This window comes from Dromiciops gliroides, chromosome 5 (assembly GCF_019393635.1).
Source record: "Dromiciops gliroides isolate mDroGli1 chromosome 5, mDroGli1.pri, whole genome shotgun sequence".
Classification (NCBI taxonomy): domain Eukaryota; kingdom Metazoa; phylum Chordata; class Mammalia; order Microbiotheria; family Microbiotheriidae; genus Dromiciops; species Dromiciops gliroides.
This window is the reverse complement of record NC_057865.1, coordinates 237100752-237122914: the sequence shown is the minus strand read 5'-3', so window position 1 is coordinate 237122914 and position 22163 is coordinate 237100752. Positions and strand designations below refer to the sequence as shown.

Here is a 22163-nt window from a genome sequence, read left to right as displayed (position 1 = left end):
GTTCTTTTTTTTTTTTCCCTTGGATTTGGAGATCCTCTTCTATCATGAGTTCCCTAGAACTCTTCTGTACCATTGCATTGGTGAGAAGAATATAGTCCATCACAGTAGATCAACACTCAATGTTGATGATACTGTGTACAATGTTCTTCTGGTTCTGCTCATCTCACTCATCATCAGCTCACGCAAGACCCTCCAGGTTTCTCTGAACTCCTCCTGCTCATCGTTTCTTACAGCACAATAGTATTCCATTGTATTCATATACCACAACTTGTCCAGCCATTCCCCAATTGATGGGCACCCCCTCAACTTCCAATTCCTTGCTACCACGTAAAGAGCAGCTATAAATATTTTTGTACATGTGGGTCCCTTTCCCCTTTCCATGATTTCTTTGGGAAAAAGACCTAAAAGTGGTATTGCTGGGTCAAGGGGTACGCACAGCTTTATTGCCCTGTGGGCAAAATTCCAAATTGCTCTCCAGAATGGTTGGATCAGTTCACAGCTCAACCAACAATGAATTAGTGTTCCAATTTTCCCACAGCTTCTCCAACATTTAAATCACCTTCTTCTTGATGCTCTCTTCTCAAGGTTTTCGTGACACTGCTTTCTCCTGGTTCTCCTTCTACTGCCTTAGTGTTCATTCTAAAGTCCCATTTGCAAAGGTCTTTTTTCAGATTATACCCACTAATCATGCATGTCCATAAGGCTCGGTCTTGGCTCATTTTCCCCATCTTTTAAATTTCATTTGGTTATCTTGTCAGTTACCTTGGATACAATGATCACCTCTATTCAGATGATTCTCAGACTTACTTGTCCCCCTTTAACCTCTCTCCTAACCTCCAGTGGTAACTGTCCTGGAAAACAAAGTCTATTACATATTTAAGTATGGAATAGCAGAGATAGCCATCCTCAAAACCAGTTCAGGTTTTCCTAGTTTCAAGGCCAGCTCACCAGCCGCTATGCAACACTGCCTCTCAGCAAAATAAACTAAAGCCAAATGCATACATCCCCATTGTTCATGTACCATTAATTGAAGATGGGATAGGATCTTCACTTTAGGAACCTGAATCCCATTTTGCTATCTAGACTGAAATTCTAGAACATTAGAATCAGGTATTTTTAGAAAAAATCCTGGGGCAGCTAGGTGGTGCAGTGGATAAAGCACTGGCCTTAGATTCAGGAGGACCTGAGTTCAAATCCAGCCTCAAACACTTGACACTTAACTAGCTGTGTGACCCTGGGCAAGTCACTTGACCCCAATTGCCCTGCCCCCCCCAAAAAAAGAAAAGAAAAAATCCTTGTCCTTGGAATTCACTCACCTTCTCCAAGTTAAAAAAGGGATACCTTGGCTATAGAAAAAGGCCAAGTAATTCAACAGAAAATCTCTATTCACATGGAAAGGAAAAGAACAGGGAAGGAAGTAGACTTTATTCACCTTTCTTACTATTTCTTGCTGCTTTTAAAAGAAGCAATGATTCAGGATGTTTAGGGAGTGTAGCAAAATTATGTGTAGATGCTAACAAGAAAAAGGAAACTTGAACAAGTGTGATCTTTTCAGGTCCTTTCCATTTTAAGATTAGAATTCTTTATAAAAATAAATATGGAAAATTAATGCAATTAGAATAAGGAGGGAAACAACTAGAAAAACAACTACAAGTATTTCTAATAAGTGTCTCACATGCAAGAGACATACAAATATTTAAAAATAAGTCATTCCCCACTAGATAACTGGTCAAAAGATTAAACACTATGGGAAAGCATCACTAATAAAGAGAATACAAATTAAAACAACTCTGAAATTCCAACCTCAAATTCATCAAACAATGGCAAAGATCAGAAAAGGAAATGACAAAGACGTATAGGAAGTCTGGTACACTGCTGGTGGAGCTGTAAGTTGATTGAACCATTCTGGAAAGCATTTTGGAACTCTATAACACTAAAGTCACTATAATGTGAATAACCTTTGACCTAAGAATTCACTATTAAGCATATACACTAAAAAGATAAAGAAAAGACTCGGATGTATAAAAGTACTTATAGTAGTAAATTTTCTTATAGCAAAGAACTGGAAACAATGGAGATGCCTATCAAACAGGATAAGACTTAATAAATCATGGCTGGGGCAGCTAGGTGGTGCAGTAGATAAGGCACTGGCCCTGGATTCAGGGGGACCCGAGTTCAAAGCCAGACTCAGACCCTTGACACTTACTAGCTATGTGACCCTGGGCAAGTCACTTAACCCCAATTGACTCACAAAAATAAACAAATGAATGAATAAATAAATAGATAGATAGATAAATCGTGGCTTATGGATGTAAGAGATAAAGGGATAGATTCGAAGAAGCCTAGGAAGGTTTATATGAACTAATGCAGAGTGAAGTGAGGTAGGACCAGAATAACTGATAACACAATACTATAAAAGAAAGCAACTCTCAAAGACCTAGGAATTCTGAACAGTACTATGACCAACTGTGACTCCAGAAGGGTGATGATGAGTCATATTTCCCTCCTGACAGAAAGACTATGGACTAGAGGTACAGAATGAGATATATTTTCAGACAAGGACAAATGTATAGATTTATCTTACATAACTATACTTGTTACAAGGGATGCCTTTTCTTAGGGGAGGGAAGAAATGGGAAGAATAGAGGAATACTGATAAGTGATGCTAAAAAATAGGAAGAAAAGAAAATCAATGAAACAATTTATAAATATAAAAGAAGACATGGATAAACAGTACAGTGTTGCTACTACCTTGTTACATTTAATACATACTTTTAAAAAACCCACTCCAGCCTATCTATAAAAGAAATTTACAATTTCATGTAAAATTCTCCTCTTCTGTTCTTTGTATATGGAAATGTTTTGACCTTTGTCAAATTCCCAATAACAAAAGAGATAATTAAAATAAATATGGAGTGGGAGAAAGATACCTCCTAAAATATGGGTTATGATCAAGTTCAATATTTGAAATAAATTCAACTAAGGTAAATATTGATAGCTCAATTCTATTTCTTTGAAGGAGATTCACTACAAGGTTAATTCCAATTGTTAAAAGTATTGCAAGCAATTAAAATACTGACCCTAAAATCTAGGGTAAAAACGTGTTTGTAAAACTATCACGATTTATAAATTTTCAGAAATTCCTTTTATGGTTGTTTTTTCTATGTCACCTGAAAAACCAGTAAATGAATCAGAATGGAGTACTCTGAAAAATAATTATTTCTACTACTCATCCCTAAAATCCAATTTAAAAGTAAAACTCTACCAAATACCTAAAACTTTTATTTAGTTATGACATAAGAATTTTTTCAAAAACAAGTTGCATGTAACAATAGCTAACATTTATGTGGTGCTTTAAGAAGATTTATAAAGGATTTCTATCCATTATCTCATCTGATCCTCACAACTGTGTGAGGTATTTGCTATTAACACCCCTATTTTATAAAATCGAGAGTCAGATATTCAGAACGGTTAAGTAAGAATTCCCCAGGGTCACAGCTATTAAGTGTCTGAAGTAGAATTTAAATTTAGGTTCTTCCTGACTCCCAAGTTTAGCGTTCTATCTACTATGAGCCACCTATCCAATTCGAAGTAGTCACTTTGGGAAATGGTACTTATATTTCAATCATGCCACCATTTTTTCAAAACATTTTGGGAATTTCTCATGTGGAACTGTTTTTTAAAAGACCGTCTTTTAATAAGACTATTAAACAGCTCTGTCCTGAGGAAAATCAGTATTATCAAGATAATTTCACTGCCTTATATTTTAAAGACTTGCCTGCCCTGGATCTTTTAAAAAATTTAACCCATCTTCAGCAGACAAAGATCTGCCACCAAAGAGACTATTCAAAAAATTTCCTTTTAAAAACTATTTAAGATTTTACAACAGATGATTGTTGCATGTATGTATGTTCTATAGGCACAAAAGATAATTCCCAAAAGTATCACTAAAAAATTTTGAGTAATGGCAACATCACTGCAGTGATTGTTTAGCACTCCTGCCCCCTTCCCAAGTAAACTAATATGAATAGAGCAGCATTATTTATTCTATAATCTCTTGTATGTCCATTTTAATTATTGTATATTCATACTCTGTCCTGTTATTCACTCATTCAACAAACCATCATGGCGGATATGTCTTGTTATTTTAATGTTCAATATGTATTCATCCTTGTATCAAATACAACTAGCAATATAATAAAAATACATTAAGATAGTCTCCTCCCATAAGAATATTAAAGTCTACCAAGAAACATAATCACAAATATTCTTTCAACTTCATATATGTACATCTTAATTCTCAAGATGAGTGAATTCTTATAATTCCCCTTTGCTATACCAAAGAAGAAGGAAATTAATATGGGTTGTACAGTTAGGGGAAGGTTCAAAAAAAGAAGTAGGCCTTTTTATGGACTCAAGGAATGGGAATAACATCTGTGGAGACTATATTCTAGGCTGAAGGAGTAGACTACAGCAAAAACTTAGGTACAATAATGTAAATAAGCATGTTATATTTGGGGATTGAAGAACTGACAATTTTTGAGATGAGTGGCAAAATGATAAATATTTAAGCAAGATTAACCTGGCAGAACACACAAGTGGGATCAGAAGAGAGAGTGAACAGAAGAAAAAGAACAATTGGGTAGAAATTGTACAGGATCAGATTTAGGCCCAATGTTAAGGAAAAACTTTCTAACAACCTCCTAACTGTCCAAAAGTAGGATGAGTTGTATGTCCAAAAGTAGCAGATTTCTTTTCACTAGAGGTTTTAGGTGGAAGGAAGATTCCATATCAGGAATGCTGGATAGTGTTTTCTGTTCAGGTGTGGGTTATACTACATTACCTCTAGTCTCTTTGAGCTCTGAGGTTCTGTGAATCTACTGCAAAGCCCAAATATCACATGATTGGGGCCTAACAGAGTTGTGTCAGTAGAAATAGGAGGGAGAGCTGAGAATGACATTTCAAATGAATACTTAGCAGACCTATACATACATAAATACATGTGTGTGATGTGTATAGGAGAGTTAGTGAAAATTCAGAGTTCCCCAAATCCTATAACTGAGTTTACTGTGGCAGGGATGAAACAAGACCGGCAGCAAAGGGCGGTGGGATACAGATGAGAAGATTGGGGTTTTTTCCCCACACAGGGTGAGACACAGAGTTGGAAAGACTCTGGAGTTTATCTAGTCCAGCCCCTTCATTTCAGAGATGCAGGCATGGAGTTCTCAGAGAGGTGAAGGACTCGTCAAAGGTCACAAGGGTGGTTAAGTGTCAGAAAGAGAATTTGAATCCCAATCTAGGATGCCAAGTTCAATGTTCTTTCCACTGCATCACAATGAAGTTCTTTTCTTAGAAGATATCTATGTGTGGATGCCTAGAAGACAGGTGGGAGATACAAAACTGGGGGTTTGAAATGCAGGGTTAAAAACATAAGGACTGGGGTAGCTAGATGGAGCAGTGGATAAGCACCGGCCCTGGATTCAGGAGGACCTGAGTTCAAATCCGGCCTCAGACACTTACTAGCTGTGTGACCCTGGGCAAGTCACTTAACCCCAATTGCCTCACCAAAAAACAAAACAAAAAAAAAACAAACAAAAAAACAAACGGACTCAGCAGCTGTCACTGTAGAGGTAATGGTGGAAACTATGAGAAGAGAAGGAATCCTGACCAAGGGAGTATAGAGAGAAAGAGGAGGGAATGAAGGACTGAGCCTTGAGAAAGTCTAGGTTACAGGATGAAAAGAAAAACTGGAGTGACCACAAGCAATGGAGAAGCAGTGAACCAGGCTAGTCTAATGTCACCAAAGCCAAAAAAATGACTGAGAGCTGAATAATTAATACTGTTAAATGATTCAAAGAGTTTAAGAAAGAATTCAATTTGGCCAGAAAGCCCTGAAAAAAACACTTTGTCAATATAGTTATAGGAATAAAACCCAGAATAAAGGGGGAAGTTACATTAACAAAAATGGAAGTAGAAGGTGGGAACTATTTATTTAGGAAGTTAACCAGTAAAAGGCAAGAGAGAGGTAGCACAACATAGTGGACAGAAAGATGGCCTTGGAACTAAGACCTATCTTCAGGTCCTGCTCCCGACACACACTAGCTGGGTGATCCTGGGAAACACAGGCCTCTCAGTGATACCTGGCAACTATCTAGGACTAGAAACCCAATTTTCAATTCAATAAACACTTATTAAGTGCCTACTATGTGCCAGGCACTGTGCTACACACGGAGGCAATGAAAAAAGGCAAAGTCCTTGGCCTCAAGGAGCTTAAAATTTAATGAGGGAAACAACAAATAAACATATACAAAGCAAGCTACATACAGGATAAATATAGGAAATAATTAAAAGAGGAAAAGCACTGGAATTTAGAGGGGTTGGAGAAGGCTTGCTGTAGATAGTGGGGAGAGGTCAATGGTCAGAGCAGAGGAAGGAGTGTTCCAGACATGGGGGAACAAAGAAAATGCCTGGAGCTGAGACACCAAGTGTTATCCATGGAGCATCAGAATATGTGTTGAAGAGTGCGGTGTAAGAAGACTGGAAAGACAGGAGGGGATAAGTTGTAAAGGGCTTGTGATGCCAAACAGAGCATTTTGTACTTGCTCCTAGAGACAACAGGAAGCCACTGGAGTTCACTGAGTAGGGGGAAATAACATGATCAGACCTATGTATTAGGAAAATTACATTAGTGGCAGAATGAAGAATGGATGGGAGTGAGGAGAGACTTGAGACAGACACCCTGCCTGCCCCCTCCTCCCCCGCAGCTATTGTAATGATACAGACATGAGGTGATGAAAGCCTGAACTAGTGTGGTGGCAGTGTCAAAGGAGAGAAAGAGGCATATCCGAGAGATGTTGGAAAGGTGAAATCAACAGACTTTGGCAGCAGTTTGGATAAGGGAAGGGAGGGGAAGTGAGAGAGTGAAGAATCCAGAACGACCCCTAGTTTGTGAGCCTGAGACTGGGGGGATGGTGTTGTCCTCTAAAGTAATAAGCAAGGTAGGAGGGGAAGAGAGTTTAGGAGGAAAGATAATCAGTTCTCTTTTGTACATACTGAGTTTAAGACGTCTACTGGAAATCCAGTTAGAGATGTCTGAAAGGCAATTGTTGATTCAAGAATGGAAGTCGAGAGAGAGACTGGGGAAGGAAGGGTAGATCTGGGAATCATCGGCATAAAGATGACAAAGCCATGCGAGCTGATGAGATCATTAAGCAAAACAGTATAGAGGAAGAAGAGAAGAGGAACCAGGACAGGACCCTGAGGAACATCTACTGTTAGAAGGCATGATCAGGAGGAGGATTTAACAAAGATGACAGAGAAGGCATGGTCACAAAGTGAAAAGGAAAACCAGGGAAGAGTGGTGTCCCAAAAACCTGGAGAGAAAGTACTGAGGAGAGAGTGACTGACAGTGTCAAAGGCTGCACAGAGGTCAAAGAGAATGAGGACTGAGGAGTTGCCAAACTGCTTTAGCAGAGGGTATTTCCACATTTGAAAGCATCTCAGACTAATGAAATTCCAGATGGGTACCAAAAAAATAAAAACAACAAAGGAAAGAACACACTTTTCCCCTGTCTTTTTTCCTTTATGGCTCAATACTATGATTTCATGTAGAGAACTCTCTAGTGTGGAAACTCCCTCTATCCATAAAGTTTGGCAGATTTTCTGTAATTTATGGCCTCAGAGTGATCATCCCATTCAACCATTCAGCCATCCAGCAGGACACCAGAACCTAGTATGCTGGGGTTTATGACCATGCTACCACTTGAATAACCAGTATGTGTCAAAGGCAGAACTCAAACTCAAGTCTCTCTGAATCCAAAGCCACTCCTCTATCCACCATACCATGCTGAATCTTCATATTTCAGAGTTATTTTCTAATTCCATAAGCCTAGTCTTACTTCTATGACATCATAATTAACACAGGGGCAGCTAGGTGCCCCAGTGGAAAGAGTAGTGGACTAAGAACCAGGAAGACTCATATTCCTGACTTCAAATCTGGCCTCAGACACTTCCCTGGCTGTGTGACCCCGGGGCAAGTCACTTAACCCTATTTTCCTCATCTGTAAAAATGAGCTGGAGAAAGAAATGGCAAACCACTCCAGTACCTCTGCTGGGAAAACCCCCAAATCGGGTCATGAAGAGTTGGAAATGATGGAAGAGAAACTAAATAAAATTTATAAGAATCAAAGTCATTCCCCAATTGAGAAATGGTCAAAGGATATGAACAGGCTGTTTTTCTGATGAAGAAATCAAAGCTATCTATTGCCCTTTGAAAAAATGCTCTAAGGAAGAGTTCAGAGAAACCTGGAGGGTCTTACGTGAGCTGATGATGAGTGAGATGAGCAGAACCAGGAGAACATTGTACACAGTATCATCAACATTGAGTGTTGACCTACTGTGATGGACTATATTCTTCTCACCAATGCAATGGTACAGAAGAGTTCCAGGGAACTCATGATAGAAGAGGATCTCCAAATCCAAGAAAAAAAAAGAAAGAAAGAACTGTGGAGTATAGATGCTGATTGAACCATATTATTTCTTTTGTTTTGGGTGCTGTTGTTTTTTTTTCTATTTTGAGGTTTTGCATCACTGCTCTGATTCTTTCTCTTGTAACAGGATTAATGCAGAAATAGGATTAATGTTATTATGTGTATATATATGTGTGTGTATATATATATATCTATATGTATATGTATAGAGATATATAGATATAACCTATATCAGATTACCTGCTGTCTAGGGGAGGGGGGAGGGAGGGGAGGGAGGGAGAAAAATCTGAAATTGTAAAGCTTGTATAAACAAAAGTTGAGAACTATCTTTACATGTAACGGAAAAAATAAAATATCTCATAAAAAAAAAAAAGAAAAGAAAAAATGCTCTAAAGCACTACTGATTAGAGAAATACAAATTAAAACAATTCTGAGGTACCACCTGACACTTAACAGATTGGCTAATATGACAAAAAAGGAAAATAATAAAGGTTGGAGAAGCTGTGGAAAAACTGGAACACTAATGCATTGTTGGTGGAGCTGTGAACTGATCCAACCATTCTGGAGAGCAATTTGCAATTATGGCCAAAGGGCTATAAAGCTGTACATACCCTTTGACCTAGCAATACCACTACTGGGTCTTTTTCCCCCAAAGAGATCAAAAAAGGGGGGAAAGGACCCATTTGTACAAAAATATTTATAGCTGCTCTTTTTGTGGTGACAAAGAATTGGAAATTGAGGGGTTGCCCATTGTTAAAGGCTAAAATTCTAGCTAGTCTGTCTAAAATATCTAATGAGTGGTCATCAATAAATTATAAGCTTTAGCAAGAGTTAGACTTTTAAGCATTTATTAAGGAGAATAAGAATTTGGTAAAGAGAGAGAAAAAAGGCCTACATTCATCTATCTATTAAAGGGAGAGCGCATTTCTAACTCCGCTCTCTGCCAGAGACCACAGGAAAGAGAGTGAGTCAGAGCACCAGGCTCCCCCTTCTTCTTCCCGCAAGCAAATGACACTTCCTGACGCCAAAGAAAAGACGCATGGTCTTGCCCTCAAAGACTTTCACCTCATGGGGAAGCTTTTCTACAGTAAGTCTCCAGCAGGTGGCGTCATTCCAATCATTGCACCATCAATTGGGGAATGGCTGAACAAGTTGTGGTATATGAATGTAATGGAATTCTATTGTGCTATAAGAAACGATGAGCAGGAAGAGTTCAGAGAAACCTGGAAGGACTTGCATGAACTGATGATAAGTGAGATGAGCAGAACCAGGAGAATACTGTACACAGTATCATCAATATTATATGTTGATCAACTGTGATAGACTTGATTCTTCTCAGCAATACAATGGTACAAGATAGTTCCAAAGGACTCATGATGGAAAATACTCTCCAAACCCGGAAATGACTGAAGAAACTAAACAACATAATTAACATGAAATGTGCACTTATAAGAGCACCAACGTTAGCAAAAACACAAATCTGAAGTAGGTTAACAGGTCTCTTACCAGAAGTAATTTGTTTGGACTTTCAAAGTCATTTGTGGTACTTCTCTTTGTTCCTCTTAACTCCAATGAATCTTCTTCCTCATCAGTTTCCACAAATGAAACCAATTTCTCTCCTTTACCAGTAACTAATGTCACATCTTTATCTACGGAGTCATGTGTTTCAATAAAGATTCCAGGTATGATCGGGTCTAATGGAGTTGTTGAAGGTTGGGAGCCGTGTCCTTTATTTTGTCCATGGCTTTTGGATGGGAATGATGCCTCTTCTGGAAATGTATAGCTATCAGCAAAATTCCTTTGCAAAAAATGTTTTAAACGAGTTTGTCTGGGAAAACTATTTTGCTTCACTGCTTTCTGGAGCTGGGACTTTTCTGCTATAACATATACTCGAGAGCGACCTCGTGTTATAGCTGTGTAAACATGTTGCCAGTGCTGTCGACCAGCTTTTCCAATGACATAAACTATTGTGTCTTCTTCTGACCCCTGAAAGAAAAGTGATTTTTCATTTAAAAATCATGTTTAAAATGTCAGGGTCTAAGATGAAGGAGTAAAGAAGGAACTCCCAGGAGCCCTCCAAAATTCCCCTTGAAACAACCTTGAAAAACTACTCAGAACCAATACAGGAGCAGGGAAGCAACATAACAAACAGTATAGCGGTAAAGGTCTGTCTTACTGGGGTGGGAGGGGAACCTAGTAAATAAGCAGCAGTGACAGGTCATACCCCAAGGGGCCAAGTCAGCAGTCCCAGACCAGAGGCACAGCAAAGCCCTGCCTACAATCCCCTTGAATCCCTCCCCAGGACTGACCAGCAGAGAGGCCCTGCCTCCATAACAAGCCAGTAGCAAGGCCCTGCCACTGAAGCAGGCCAACAATGAGACCCTACCCCCAGGGCAGGACAGCAGAACTCCCCCATCCCATCCCCTACCCCTTCCCCCAGTACAGGTTAGCACAGCAAGGCTTTGAGCTCTGACATAAGAAGCTTGGAACAGTGCAGGAACACAGGCCAACTCTTAAAAAAGTACAGTCACAAAACAGGCAGAAAAAAATGAGGAAAAAAAAAAAAAGAACTTGTATAGAAAGTTACTATGGTGGCAGGGAGGATCAAGGCACAAACTTAGAAGAAGAAAATAGTAAAAAATAGAAGCATTCAAAGCCTCAAAAAAAAAACAACCAAAAAACCTGGAAGAGCTCAAAAAGGATTTTTAAAAGTAAATCAGAGAAGTATTAGAAGAATTGGAAAAAGAAATGAAAGTAATACAAGAGAATCATGAAAAAGACAAGAATCTGGTAAAAGAAATGCATAAAAAAGGAAAAAGATACAAAAATTCACTGAAGAAAATAACTCCTTCAAAAATAAAATTGGCCAAATGGAAAAGGAGGTACAACATCTCATGAAAATAATTTCTTAAAACTTATAACTGGGTAAGTTTATGCTAATGACTCTATGAGACATCAAGAAACAATAAAACAAAAAGAAAGAAAATGTGAAATAAAATGGGCACACAAACTAAAAAAAAAAATCCTAGAAAAATAAAAAATTTTAAATCCCCTGTTAAACACCAAATTAGAAATCTTGAAAATCAAAGGAAAGATTAATAAAATTTTAAGTAAGCTGGTTTTATGGGGGAAAAAAACAACAGATAAATCATCAATTAATTTGATGTTAAAAAAAAGGAAAAAAGAAAACCAAATTGTATCAAAAAAGAAAAGGATGAATTCACCACCAATGGAGAGGAAATTAAAGCAATTATTAGGAAAAAAATCTGACAATCTAAGTGAAATAAATGAATGTGTACAAATATGTAAACTGCCCAGATTAACTGAAAAGATAATACTTAAATAACCCAATCTTAGAAAAAAAAAAATCAAACTAGCCATCAATGAACTCCCTAAGAAAAAAATCCCCAGGGCCAGATGGATTCATAAGTGAATTCAACTAAACATTTAAAGATTAATCCCAATACTATATAAACTATTTGAAAAAGCAGACAAAGAAGGAGTCTACCAAATTCCTTTTAATGACACAAATATGGTACCTAAACCAAGAAGAGTGAGAACAGAGTAAGACCAATTTTCCTAATGAATATTAATGCAAAAATTCTAAATAAAATACTAGCAAGGAGATTATAGCAATATGTGACAAGGAAGTTGCACTATGACCAGGTGGGATTTATACCAGGAAACCAGGGCTGGTTAAATTTTAGGAAAACTATTAGCATAATTGATCATATCAATAACATAATGAACAGAAATCATATGATTATCTTAATAGATGGAGAAAAGGCCTTTGATAAAATACGACATCCATTCCTATTAAAAATACTAGGAGGGGCAGCTAGATGGCGCAGTGGATAAGCACCGGCCCTGGATTCAGGAGTACCTGAGTTCAAATCCGGCCTCAGACACTTACTAGCTGTGTGACCCTGGGCAAGTCACTTAACCCCAATTGCCTCACCAAAAAAAAAAAAAAATTACTAGGGAGCATAGGAATAAAGGAGTTTATTTTAAAGTAAGTAATATTTATCCAAAACCATTAGTAAACATTATCTGTAATAGGGATAAGCTAGAAGCCTTCCCAATGCAATCAGCAGTAAAGCAAGGATGCCCATTATCACCACTATTATTCAATATTCTACTAGAAATGCTAGCTGTAGCAATAAAAGAAGAAAAAGAAATTGAAGGAATTAAAATAGGCAACGGTATCAGAGACCAGTTCTTCCTTATAAAATGCTCTCTTTTCCTCATACACTAGACTACATTTCCCGTCTTTGCCTCTGCACTATCCATTCCTGATACCTTGGATGTACTCCCTTCTTAGTATCAATGTGTTCCTTTACCAAGATGTTGGCTCTTTTTTCATGATTCTCATGCATCACTCTCATTTCTTTTCCCAATTTTTCTTCTACCTCTATTATTTGCTTTGTAAAACCCTTTTTTGGCTCTCCCAGGAGTTCTTTTTAGGCATGAGACCAATTCACATTTTTCTCTAAGGTCATCCTCCTCTGAATTTCAGTTTTGATCTTCACCATCACCATAGTAACTTTCTATGTTCATTTCCCTAGACTATTTCATGACTTTTAATTTTATGTTAAACTTGAGCTCTGCTTCTGGTGTGGAGGGGGGCACTGTCCCAAGCTTCTTGTGCTAGAGGGGTATCGAGGGGGCTGGCCACTCACCTATTGCACTGAGAGCATGGTGCCTGGCTGGTGGCCTGTTGTGCTAGGGACACAGAGCCTAGCTGCTGAACCTTCTGCGCTGGAGGCATGACACCTGGTTGTTGGCTTGCTGGGGCATAACCTGCTGCTGGCTCAGCCAGATGCCACTGCACCAGACTGCATTCCCTTTATTACCTGACTGAAACAGACCTTTTCTGCCAACCTTCTAAGTTGTCTTAGGCTGGAAAATTGTTTTACCCATACTTATTTGGCTTTGCCACTGCAGAATTAATTTTGAGGTGTTTTTTTGTAGTTGTTTGGAGGTAAATTTGGGAGAGTTCAGTTAAGTTCCTGCCTTACTCTGCCATTTTGGTTCTACTCCTTTCTATTTCTTAATAATAATTACTGTTTTTATAATATAATTTGAGATCTGAAACTAGTAGGCTCCCTTTCTTCCCACTTTTTTCCATTAGTTACCCTGAAATTCTTGACATTTTGTTCCACCAGATGAATTATTTTTCTAGCTCAATAACACAGTATTTTACTAGTTTGATTTGCATGACACTGAATAAGAAAATTAATTCAGACAGCAGTGTCATTTTTATTATATTAGCTTAGTGCACCCATGAACAATGACTACTTCTCTACTTCCTATATTTAGTTCTATAAAGAATGGCTTCTAGCTGTATTTATGTGATTCTTGTGTTTCCCTTGGTAGGTCAACTCCTCCAAAATGCATGTTTAACCATTAATTTAAATGGAATCTAGAATTGTATTGGTAACATACAGAAATCGTGATCATTTATGTAGATTCGTCTTATATCCTGCAACTTTGTTGAAATTAATAATAGTTGTGACTGACACTAGTGAATTCTCTCAAATTCTCTAAGTAAACCATTTCATTACCTCCAAAAAGTGATCATTTTGTTTCATCTTTGCCTATGTTTATTCCTTCAATTTCTTTTCCCTCTCACATCATCATGGCCAGAACTTCCAGTACTACATCAAATAATAGATAATGGGCATTTTGTTTTACCCCTAATCTTACTGGAAATATTGAAAAAAATCTATTCTTATTACCTTTGGCTCTTGGTTTTAGATAGATATTATATAACAAATTGAGAAAAGGTCTGTTTATTCCTATTTGCAATTTTTAACAGAAATGGGTATTGAATTGTCAAGAGCTTCTGCATCTACTGATATAACAGTGATATTATATTGCTATTAATATGGTATACTATGTTTACAATCTTTCTAATATTGAAGCATTTTTGCGGGGCAGCTAGGTGGCGCAGTGGATAGAGCACCAGCCCTGGATTCAGGAGGACCCGAGTTCAAATCCGGCCTCAGACAGTTGACACTTACTAGCTGTGTGACCCTGGGCAAGTCATTTAACCCTCATTGCCCCATCAAAACAAAACAAAAATATTAAACCAATTTTGCATTACTGGTATAAATTCAAACTAGTCATAACATGTGATCCCTCTGATATGCTGTTGTAGCCTCTGTGCTTATAATATATATATATATATATATATATATATATATATTTTTTTTTTTTTTGCAGGGCAATGGGGGTTAAGTGACTTGCCCGAGGTCACACAGCTAGTGAGTGTCATGTGTCTGAGTCTGAATTTGAACTCAGGTCCTCTTGAATCAAGAGCCAGTGCTCTATCCACTGCTCCACCTAGCTGCCCTCTGTGCTAATATTTTAACAATTTTTGCATTAATACTCATTAGGGATACTGGTCTACAGTGTTTTTTTCCTTTGCTTTTTTCTCTCTTCATTTTATTAAGACCATATTTTTTTCATCATAGAATTAATTTGGCATGATTCCTTCTTTTCCTATTTCTATTTTCATAGTTTTAGAATTAATTGTTCTTTGAATGTATCAAACAATTTTCTTGTTCAAAAAAACAGCAAAAAAGCCGGTGTCATTGGATTACACAGTACTTGGAAGCTGTGAGGTATAAGAAGACTGAGAAGACAGAAGGAGACCTATATTCAGACCAACACAGTAAAATCAACTTGAATCTTTCTATGTAAAAGTCAACCTAGGGGGCAGCTAGATGGCGCAGTGGATAAAGCACCGGCCCTGGAGTCAGGAGGACCTGAGTTCAAATCCGGCCTCAGACACTTAACACTTACTAGCTGTGTGACCCTGGGCAAGTCACTTAACCCCAATTGCCTCACTAAAAAAAAAAAAAAAGTCAACCTAGACTCTTCTAATATATTAACCCCATCCAGCTGCTGAATCAGCACACCAGCAACAAAGCCCCTAACTCAGCGCAAGAAATTCTTTGAAAAATGTAGAACAATGAAATAAGTGAAGATACAAATTCACAGCAATTTATAATATGATTATTAAAATTAAAATGTTAGTGTCCAATTAAGGAGAAAAGAAACAAGTGTGCTGTTATGTCTACTTTTAAAGTAATTCTAAGACTCAGAAGTTACTGTAACACACACAACTATATCCTGTGCTATTTTATCAAATAGCTTGCATATGTTGTCTCTTACCTGAAATGTATGAATTGTTCTTGCCCAAGCATGCCTTATACGGCAAAAATTCACTAGTTTTTTGAAGTCTACAGTAACCTCTAAGTCAGCCATATTATTAATAGTCAAAAATCTTCCCTTTTCATTCTGTACATCCTATAATTGAAGAAGAAAACACTTCTTTACATACATTCCAAAATTTATCTTTTATATTTATATATATTTATATAAATTTATATTTATATATAACTGATAATATAAAATAAAAGTCAAGTTATTAATTTTAAGGAAATATTTCCTAATTAAATGTATTCAATAAACACAAGAATAGTAGGTTCACACCAAATATTTTAAACCCAAAAGAAGTTTCTAACCCTGAAACTTAAGTTTCAATTTTGATAAGTGAAGGAATTGTTTAGAATGATTTTCGCTGTTTCCCCTACTAATCTCAAGGACATAAACAATTCCTCACATTATGGATCACTTCCTTTGGTTTGCATCATTCCCTTCGAATGCAAAATAATCCAATTTTCCCAGAAAGATTCTTTTCCATATGATGTAGTCATCCACACAACATGGACACACAAGAGAACACTTTGAGAGCGATCTAACTGAACGTCATCAGATTATGAATTTAGAGCTTGAAGGGACCTTAGGGGTCATCTAGTCCAACTCCTTCATTCTCTGATGAGGAAACCATGACCCAGACAGGTTAAGTTATTTGCCCGGGGTCAACCAATCAGCAACTGGGAAAACATCAACTTTAAAATCACAAAGTAAATGTTCTCAAATTCAGTCATTTCCTGTTTTTGACTTGCTTTCTCCCTTAGCCACTAGGACCTACTAGACAAAGAGATGCAAATTCCAACCACTTTATTCTATGCTTCTTTGCCCTATCCAAATTGTGAATATATTCCAATAATGAATAAAAGAAAAAAATACGCTAAGAAGTAGAAAAGGTATGATTCTCTTTTACCACATACATTTGTTATGAAAAATATCTCTCCATTGCATAGCCGGATGTCATTTTCAGAGCCATGGCATTTTTTGGATTGTTTACTATCATAAGATGCATCAGGCTCCCCAGCATGGTCCAATTCTAATTTTTCAGTTTGAAGGCTATCAGAATTTTGAGCAAGTAAGTCTGAGAGGTAAGCATTCCTGGTGCAACAGATTTTATCACCTCTTTGAAAGACAAGTCTACCTTTATGATTTCTGTATTGGAAAGAGACAGAGATTAGAAACGGTAAAAATTTAGACAGGTGTAGTTTTTTCTTGTCCCATCCTATCACCTAAATGCTTTTTACCTCGTTCAAACTACTTATCCCATGAGAAGATGCTACCCATTAAGAAAAACAAGAGATCCAATTTCCATAAACCTGAAGATGGTAATCCCTTTGAAAGTTCATACAGAAAAATTTGCCTATCCTCTCCACATAGCAACAGAATGGATGCTCAGCACCTACATTTACCTTTCCCTTTACAAACAAATGTATTCTTTTGTTTCTACAATTCCTTTATTTCCAAGTATATCCCTCCCATCTCTATTAAAGAGGGTGGAAAAAGTAGTTCAGCAAAACCAACATAACAACCATATCTGAGAGTATATGTGATCTTTCACATACACAGTCCCCCACCTCTGCAAGGAAGAGACAGAGGTCTACTTTCTCATTTCTTCTTCAGAGCCAAGCGTCATTATAATTACAGAGCATTTTGTTTCTTTTTTGTTGTGCTTTCCATTTCCATTACTGCCATCATCCTATAAAATGTTTCTCTAATTCTTTGTACTTCAATCAACATTTATGTCTTTTCATGCCTTCCTGTATTCAACAAATTCATCATTTCTTACAGCACAGTAACATCTAATTATAGTCATGTACCACAATTTATTTAGCCAAGATATAATCAATATGAACCACTTTGTTTCCAGTTCTCTCCAAACACAGGAAAGGAACTATGTTTTTCAAGGCAGGGTCACACATGGAATACATGGCATTGTTTTCCTAGGATCATACCAATAATCTCAGCCTATTTCCAACAATAATCCTGTTCTCATCTATGTTTTGTGATATTTATAAGTTTAATAAATTGCAAGGCTGAAAGCCACAAATAGGATTATTACTCCTGATTTCTCTATTTACTAAAACATGACACAAATCATTTTAAGGATGGTTTTGTTTACATTCACAGTATATCAAATTAATATCAGTACATCTAAATGGCCCCTTAAAATAGGTAACTAAGTAAGAATTGTAAAAAATACTTAATCAAAAAATTCTAGGCAGCTATAACTGAGCACAGACACTCAAAGTTTTAGTTTTAAAAATACTTACTTGGGTAAGTGGCCTGAGTAGAAGTTACAACAGCATTCATTTATTAGGTCACAGTCTTGCCTAGAATACACCACAACATACATAAATTCACCATTCCAATATTTTCATTATGTGTTTATCAAGGTATAATAGTTAAACACAACCCAAAACTACCTTCTTTCAATACAAAATAATTTTTTAGCAACAAAAACTGATTCAGTCTGAAATTCCTGTGGCTAGGAATATATATATATATATATATATATTTTTTAATGTGAATACCCAGGTTAGTACAGCCATCATTGTGGTAAAACATCTTTAAGAAACATATATCATTGACCTGTAGGTAGACAGTTGTTTTTTTTTTCTACACAATAATGAAAACTTGCTTTTTTCCCCAATTTATTCTGTTTGTCAAAAAAAAAAGTACAGTACCTACTGATAAATGGTAGTGACTGTAACCTGTTCACAAGGTGATTTAATACCATACAATTAAAACAAATTACTATTTAAGAAACATGTATCATGCCCCAGAAATTCCAAAAACTATACATAATACTAAAAGTCTAGTTCATAAACACTCTAATTTCTTTGATAAATGCCAGCAACTCAATCACATTTAAGAGTTTGTCACATACTTTCTGAACGCAATGAACTGTGATGTAGCCTGCTTTAGTTCCATTGCTCCATTAAGTAAAGTTTTAACTGCAGAATACAAGTCTAAAAAAAATAAGACAGAAAAAAGATGTATTTATGAAGTATGAAGGCCTCATCTTCTTGGCTTTACAAACAGGTTCACTTATAAAACTGTTTAGAAATCAGAAAACATTTTTCCACAGAAACAACACTACAAATGGAGGTGTAAACACACACATCATAGTTTAAGCAGTTATTTCATGCTCAAAATCTAATGGTTCCCTCCCAATCATATCATTTAAGACCTTACTAAATCTGACTCCAGTTTTCCTTTCCATTTATCTCCTATTACTCCCTCTTACATGCTCAACACTCTCATCAAACTGGATGATTTGCTGCTATTCAAATATGCTATGTGCTTCTCTGCCCCTACACTTTTACTTACACTGGTCCCTGTGCTGAAAATATCCTTCCCTTCCATTTCTATAAAAATCCTATTCAAGTTGCAATGACTACATCAAATGTCATCTTCATGAATCCTTCTCATATTCTTTCCTTTCAACAATCCCTTCTTTGATTTCCCTTATGTACTTTGTAGCACTTATCATATACCACCTTGTGTTGTATTTATTTGAAAAAAGACAAAGAAAAAAGTAACTTCTACTTAAATATGTCTGTAAAGCTTTCAAAGCTCTTTCCTTATATAATGCTCTGAGGTACTAGGTAGTTCAAGTACTATTAATTTTCATTTTACCCATGAGCAGTGTATGGAGAAAGGAGGAAATTCAGAAGCAGAAGAGTGGCTCAAACACCAGGGACAAAACAGGCTTTCATTTCCAGCATCTAACCCAGCTTACAGAGGAATAATCAGGGCAGGAATCCTAGGCCAAAGGGGAGCCTACAAATTTTCCACTTTCGACCAAAACAGCTTTCCAGCTGCCTAAAAGGAATTGAACCTAGCAGTAAACTCCTCTTGCTCAGATCCAAATTAAAGTCAGGAATTTGCAAACCTCAGACTAAGGGAGTTTGGGGGTGGATGGTGGGAGCATCTATCATACTTTGCCTTAAATCAGACCACTTAAGGAACACTGAAGCCTTGCAGGATCTTTGGCCTGCCCCTGAATTCTGCAATAACATAACACACCAACAATTGTTCAATTATCTTAATGCCATGACCAAAAAAGAAAAAAAGGGAGGGGGGAGGATAGGCATCCTATTTCAAGAAATCAGAAAAGCTGCCCAGATCTCTTTGAACCAGAAGGCAAAATACAGAAAGAATCTACAAGTCACCTCCTAAAAGAAACCTCAAAATGAAAACTCTCAGTAACATCAAAGCCAAAATTCAGTTTCTAGGTCAAATTTTTTTTAAAAAATACTGCAAGGAGCCAGAAAGAATTTAAGTACCAAGGAGCCACAGTCAGGATCACTTATCATTTAGCAGCCAATGTGTTTTGATTGCCTACACTTGATTGTAATGGGGGAGGAAGAATGATAAAGCAGAATGTCTGATTAAAATAAAATATTCAATTAAAAAATAAATCAAACAAATGTATCCCCTAATTCAAACTACTACACAAAATTAGATAAACCTTCCAAGCTACCAACATCCTGAATTAGTCTGGCATACTTTCATGATGATATTCACTTTTCTAAAAAGTCCTAGATGAAACTGTTTCAATGAATAACAAGCTTTAAAAATTTTATTCCCAACGTGCTTCCTATTAGCAATATATGTTAAACATAATCTATTACAATTATAATGAGCTGTTTAAAAGGAAAATCCTTTAACAATTGTAATGTCCCATATAATTGAAATATAAGTACTTTGTTAAGGTATTTGCAAGAGTTTTTTCTTACACTTTGCACTTACAAGAGCGATAGTTCCTTTGAGATGACTGAGATTGACTATTATCTTCAGGCAGTCTAACAAAAATAAACCTCTTATTTTGATCTGGGAGTGAGTTGGCCAGATCATTGGAAATTGTCAACTCTGCATCAAACTTTGGAAACTGTCGCCTAGAGATTCTTGAACAAAAACAAAACATACATACCATATTAACATATTTTTGTTAAAATACAAAAAGAGGGGGTGGTATTTTCTTGTGAAGGATCGGTCTGATTTATAGTGACCAAATGATCTTTTTTTTAAACATTAGAGAATAATTAAGGATAAGCAACTACTTGAATTTGCATTATAAACAATTACTGAATTCCACAATTAAGAACTAGCAAAACTCTAGAATCATATACACAATATTATTAGTCAAATATTCAACAGTAACCAATTCTAGGCTAAACTTAAGTTAAAGCATCAGAAAGAATTACTAAGTAGCTTAGAAGCTTGTTACTAACTATGCTATTTTCCTATATCCTATAATCTGCTCTTTTCCCTCTTTTTCCTTTTAAAAATCACATATAGCCTCTACTTCCCCAGTACAATCAAACGTTTCTTTCATTCTATTCAGTTCTTACCATTCCTTTTTTCCTTTTCCAAGACTAAAGCTCCATTTCAGAAAATTGGTAAAATAGGTGAAACCTGGGTTCTCAGAACTTCTCCCCATTTCTTCCTTATTTTTTTAATAATAAATATTTTATTTAGTTTTGAGTTCCAAATTTTATCCCTCCTCCCATTCCTTCCATCCCTTCCCTCCTCTATCCCTGAGGCAGTAAGTAATCAGATGTGGGTTATGCAAGTGCAATTATGTACAATATTACCATATTAGTCATTTTATATAAGAAAACTTGAATAAAAGGAAAAAAATGAAAGAAAAAAAAAGATGCTTCAGTCTATGTTCAACCAGTATCAGTTTTTCCTTTGGAGGTGGATAGAATCCTTCATCATTAGTCCTTTGGGATTGTCCTGGATCATTGTATTGTTGAGAATAGTTAAATCATTCACAGTTCTTCATCAAATAACACTGCTATAGGGGGCAGCTAGGTGGCGCAGTGGATAAAGCACCAGCCCTGGATTCAGGAGCAGCTGAGTTCAAATCCAGCCTCAGACACTTGACACTTACTAGCTGTATGACCCTGGGCAAGTCACTTAACCCACAAAAAAAACCTCACAGGGTTGTTGTGAGGATCAAAGGAGATAGATTTTGGTTTTGGGGGGGTTTTGTGAGGCAATTGAGGTTAAGTGACTTGCCCAGGGTCACACAGCTAGTAAGTGTCAAGTGTCTGAGACTGGATTTGAACTCAGGTCCTCCTGAGTCCAGGGCTGGTGCTCTATCCACTGCACCACCTAGCTGCCCCTAAAGGAGATAGATTTGTAAAGCAGGACCTGACACATAATAGGTACTGTATAAATGCTTATTCCCTCTTCTTTCTTAAGTAGTTTAGCCAAAAGAGAGAGGAAAGTGATATGATGATAGTGACAATGGAGGAATCAGATGAGGCATTTTGAAGGATGGGGCGGACATGTTTATGGGAAGCCCCACAAAGAAAATTAAAATTCAAACAATATTGCTGTCTCTGTGCACAACATTCTCTTGGTTCTGCTCACTACACTATGTATCAGTTCATACAAGTCTTTTCAGGCCTTTCTGAAATCATCCTGCTTGTCATTTCT

General features: G+C 36.8%; 1 protein-coding gene across 1 annotated transcript in view; it reads right to left on the bottom strand.

Annotated features, from left to right (window-relative positions):
- The window catches only part of HELB (DNA helicase B), a 48071-nt gene that overhangs the window by 5796 nt on the left and 20112 nt on the right, over positions 1-22163 (bottom strand). Inside the window, exons 7-12 of the mRNA XM_043965658.1 lie at positions 20466-20620; positions 18598-18679; positions 17981-18040; positions 16631-16862; positions 15669-15803; positions 9996-10475 (exon numbers count right to left, since the gene is read on the bottom strand). Coding sequence (XP_043821593.1) covers positions 9996-10475; positions 15669-15803; positions 16631-16862; positions 17981-18040; positions 18598-18679; positions 20466-20620 — 1144 coding nt within the window. The remainder of the gene's footprint in view (positions 1-9995; positions 10476-15668; positions 15804-16630; positions 16863-17980; positions 18041-18597; positions 18680-20465; positions 20621-22163) is intronic.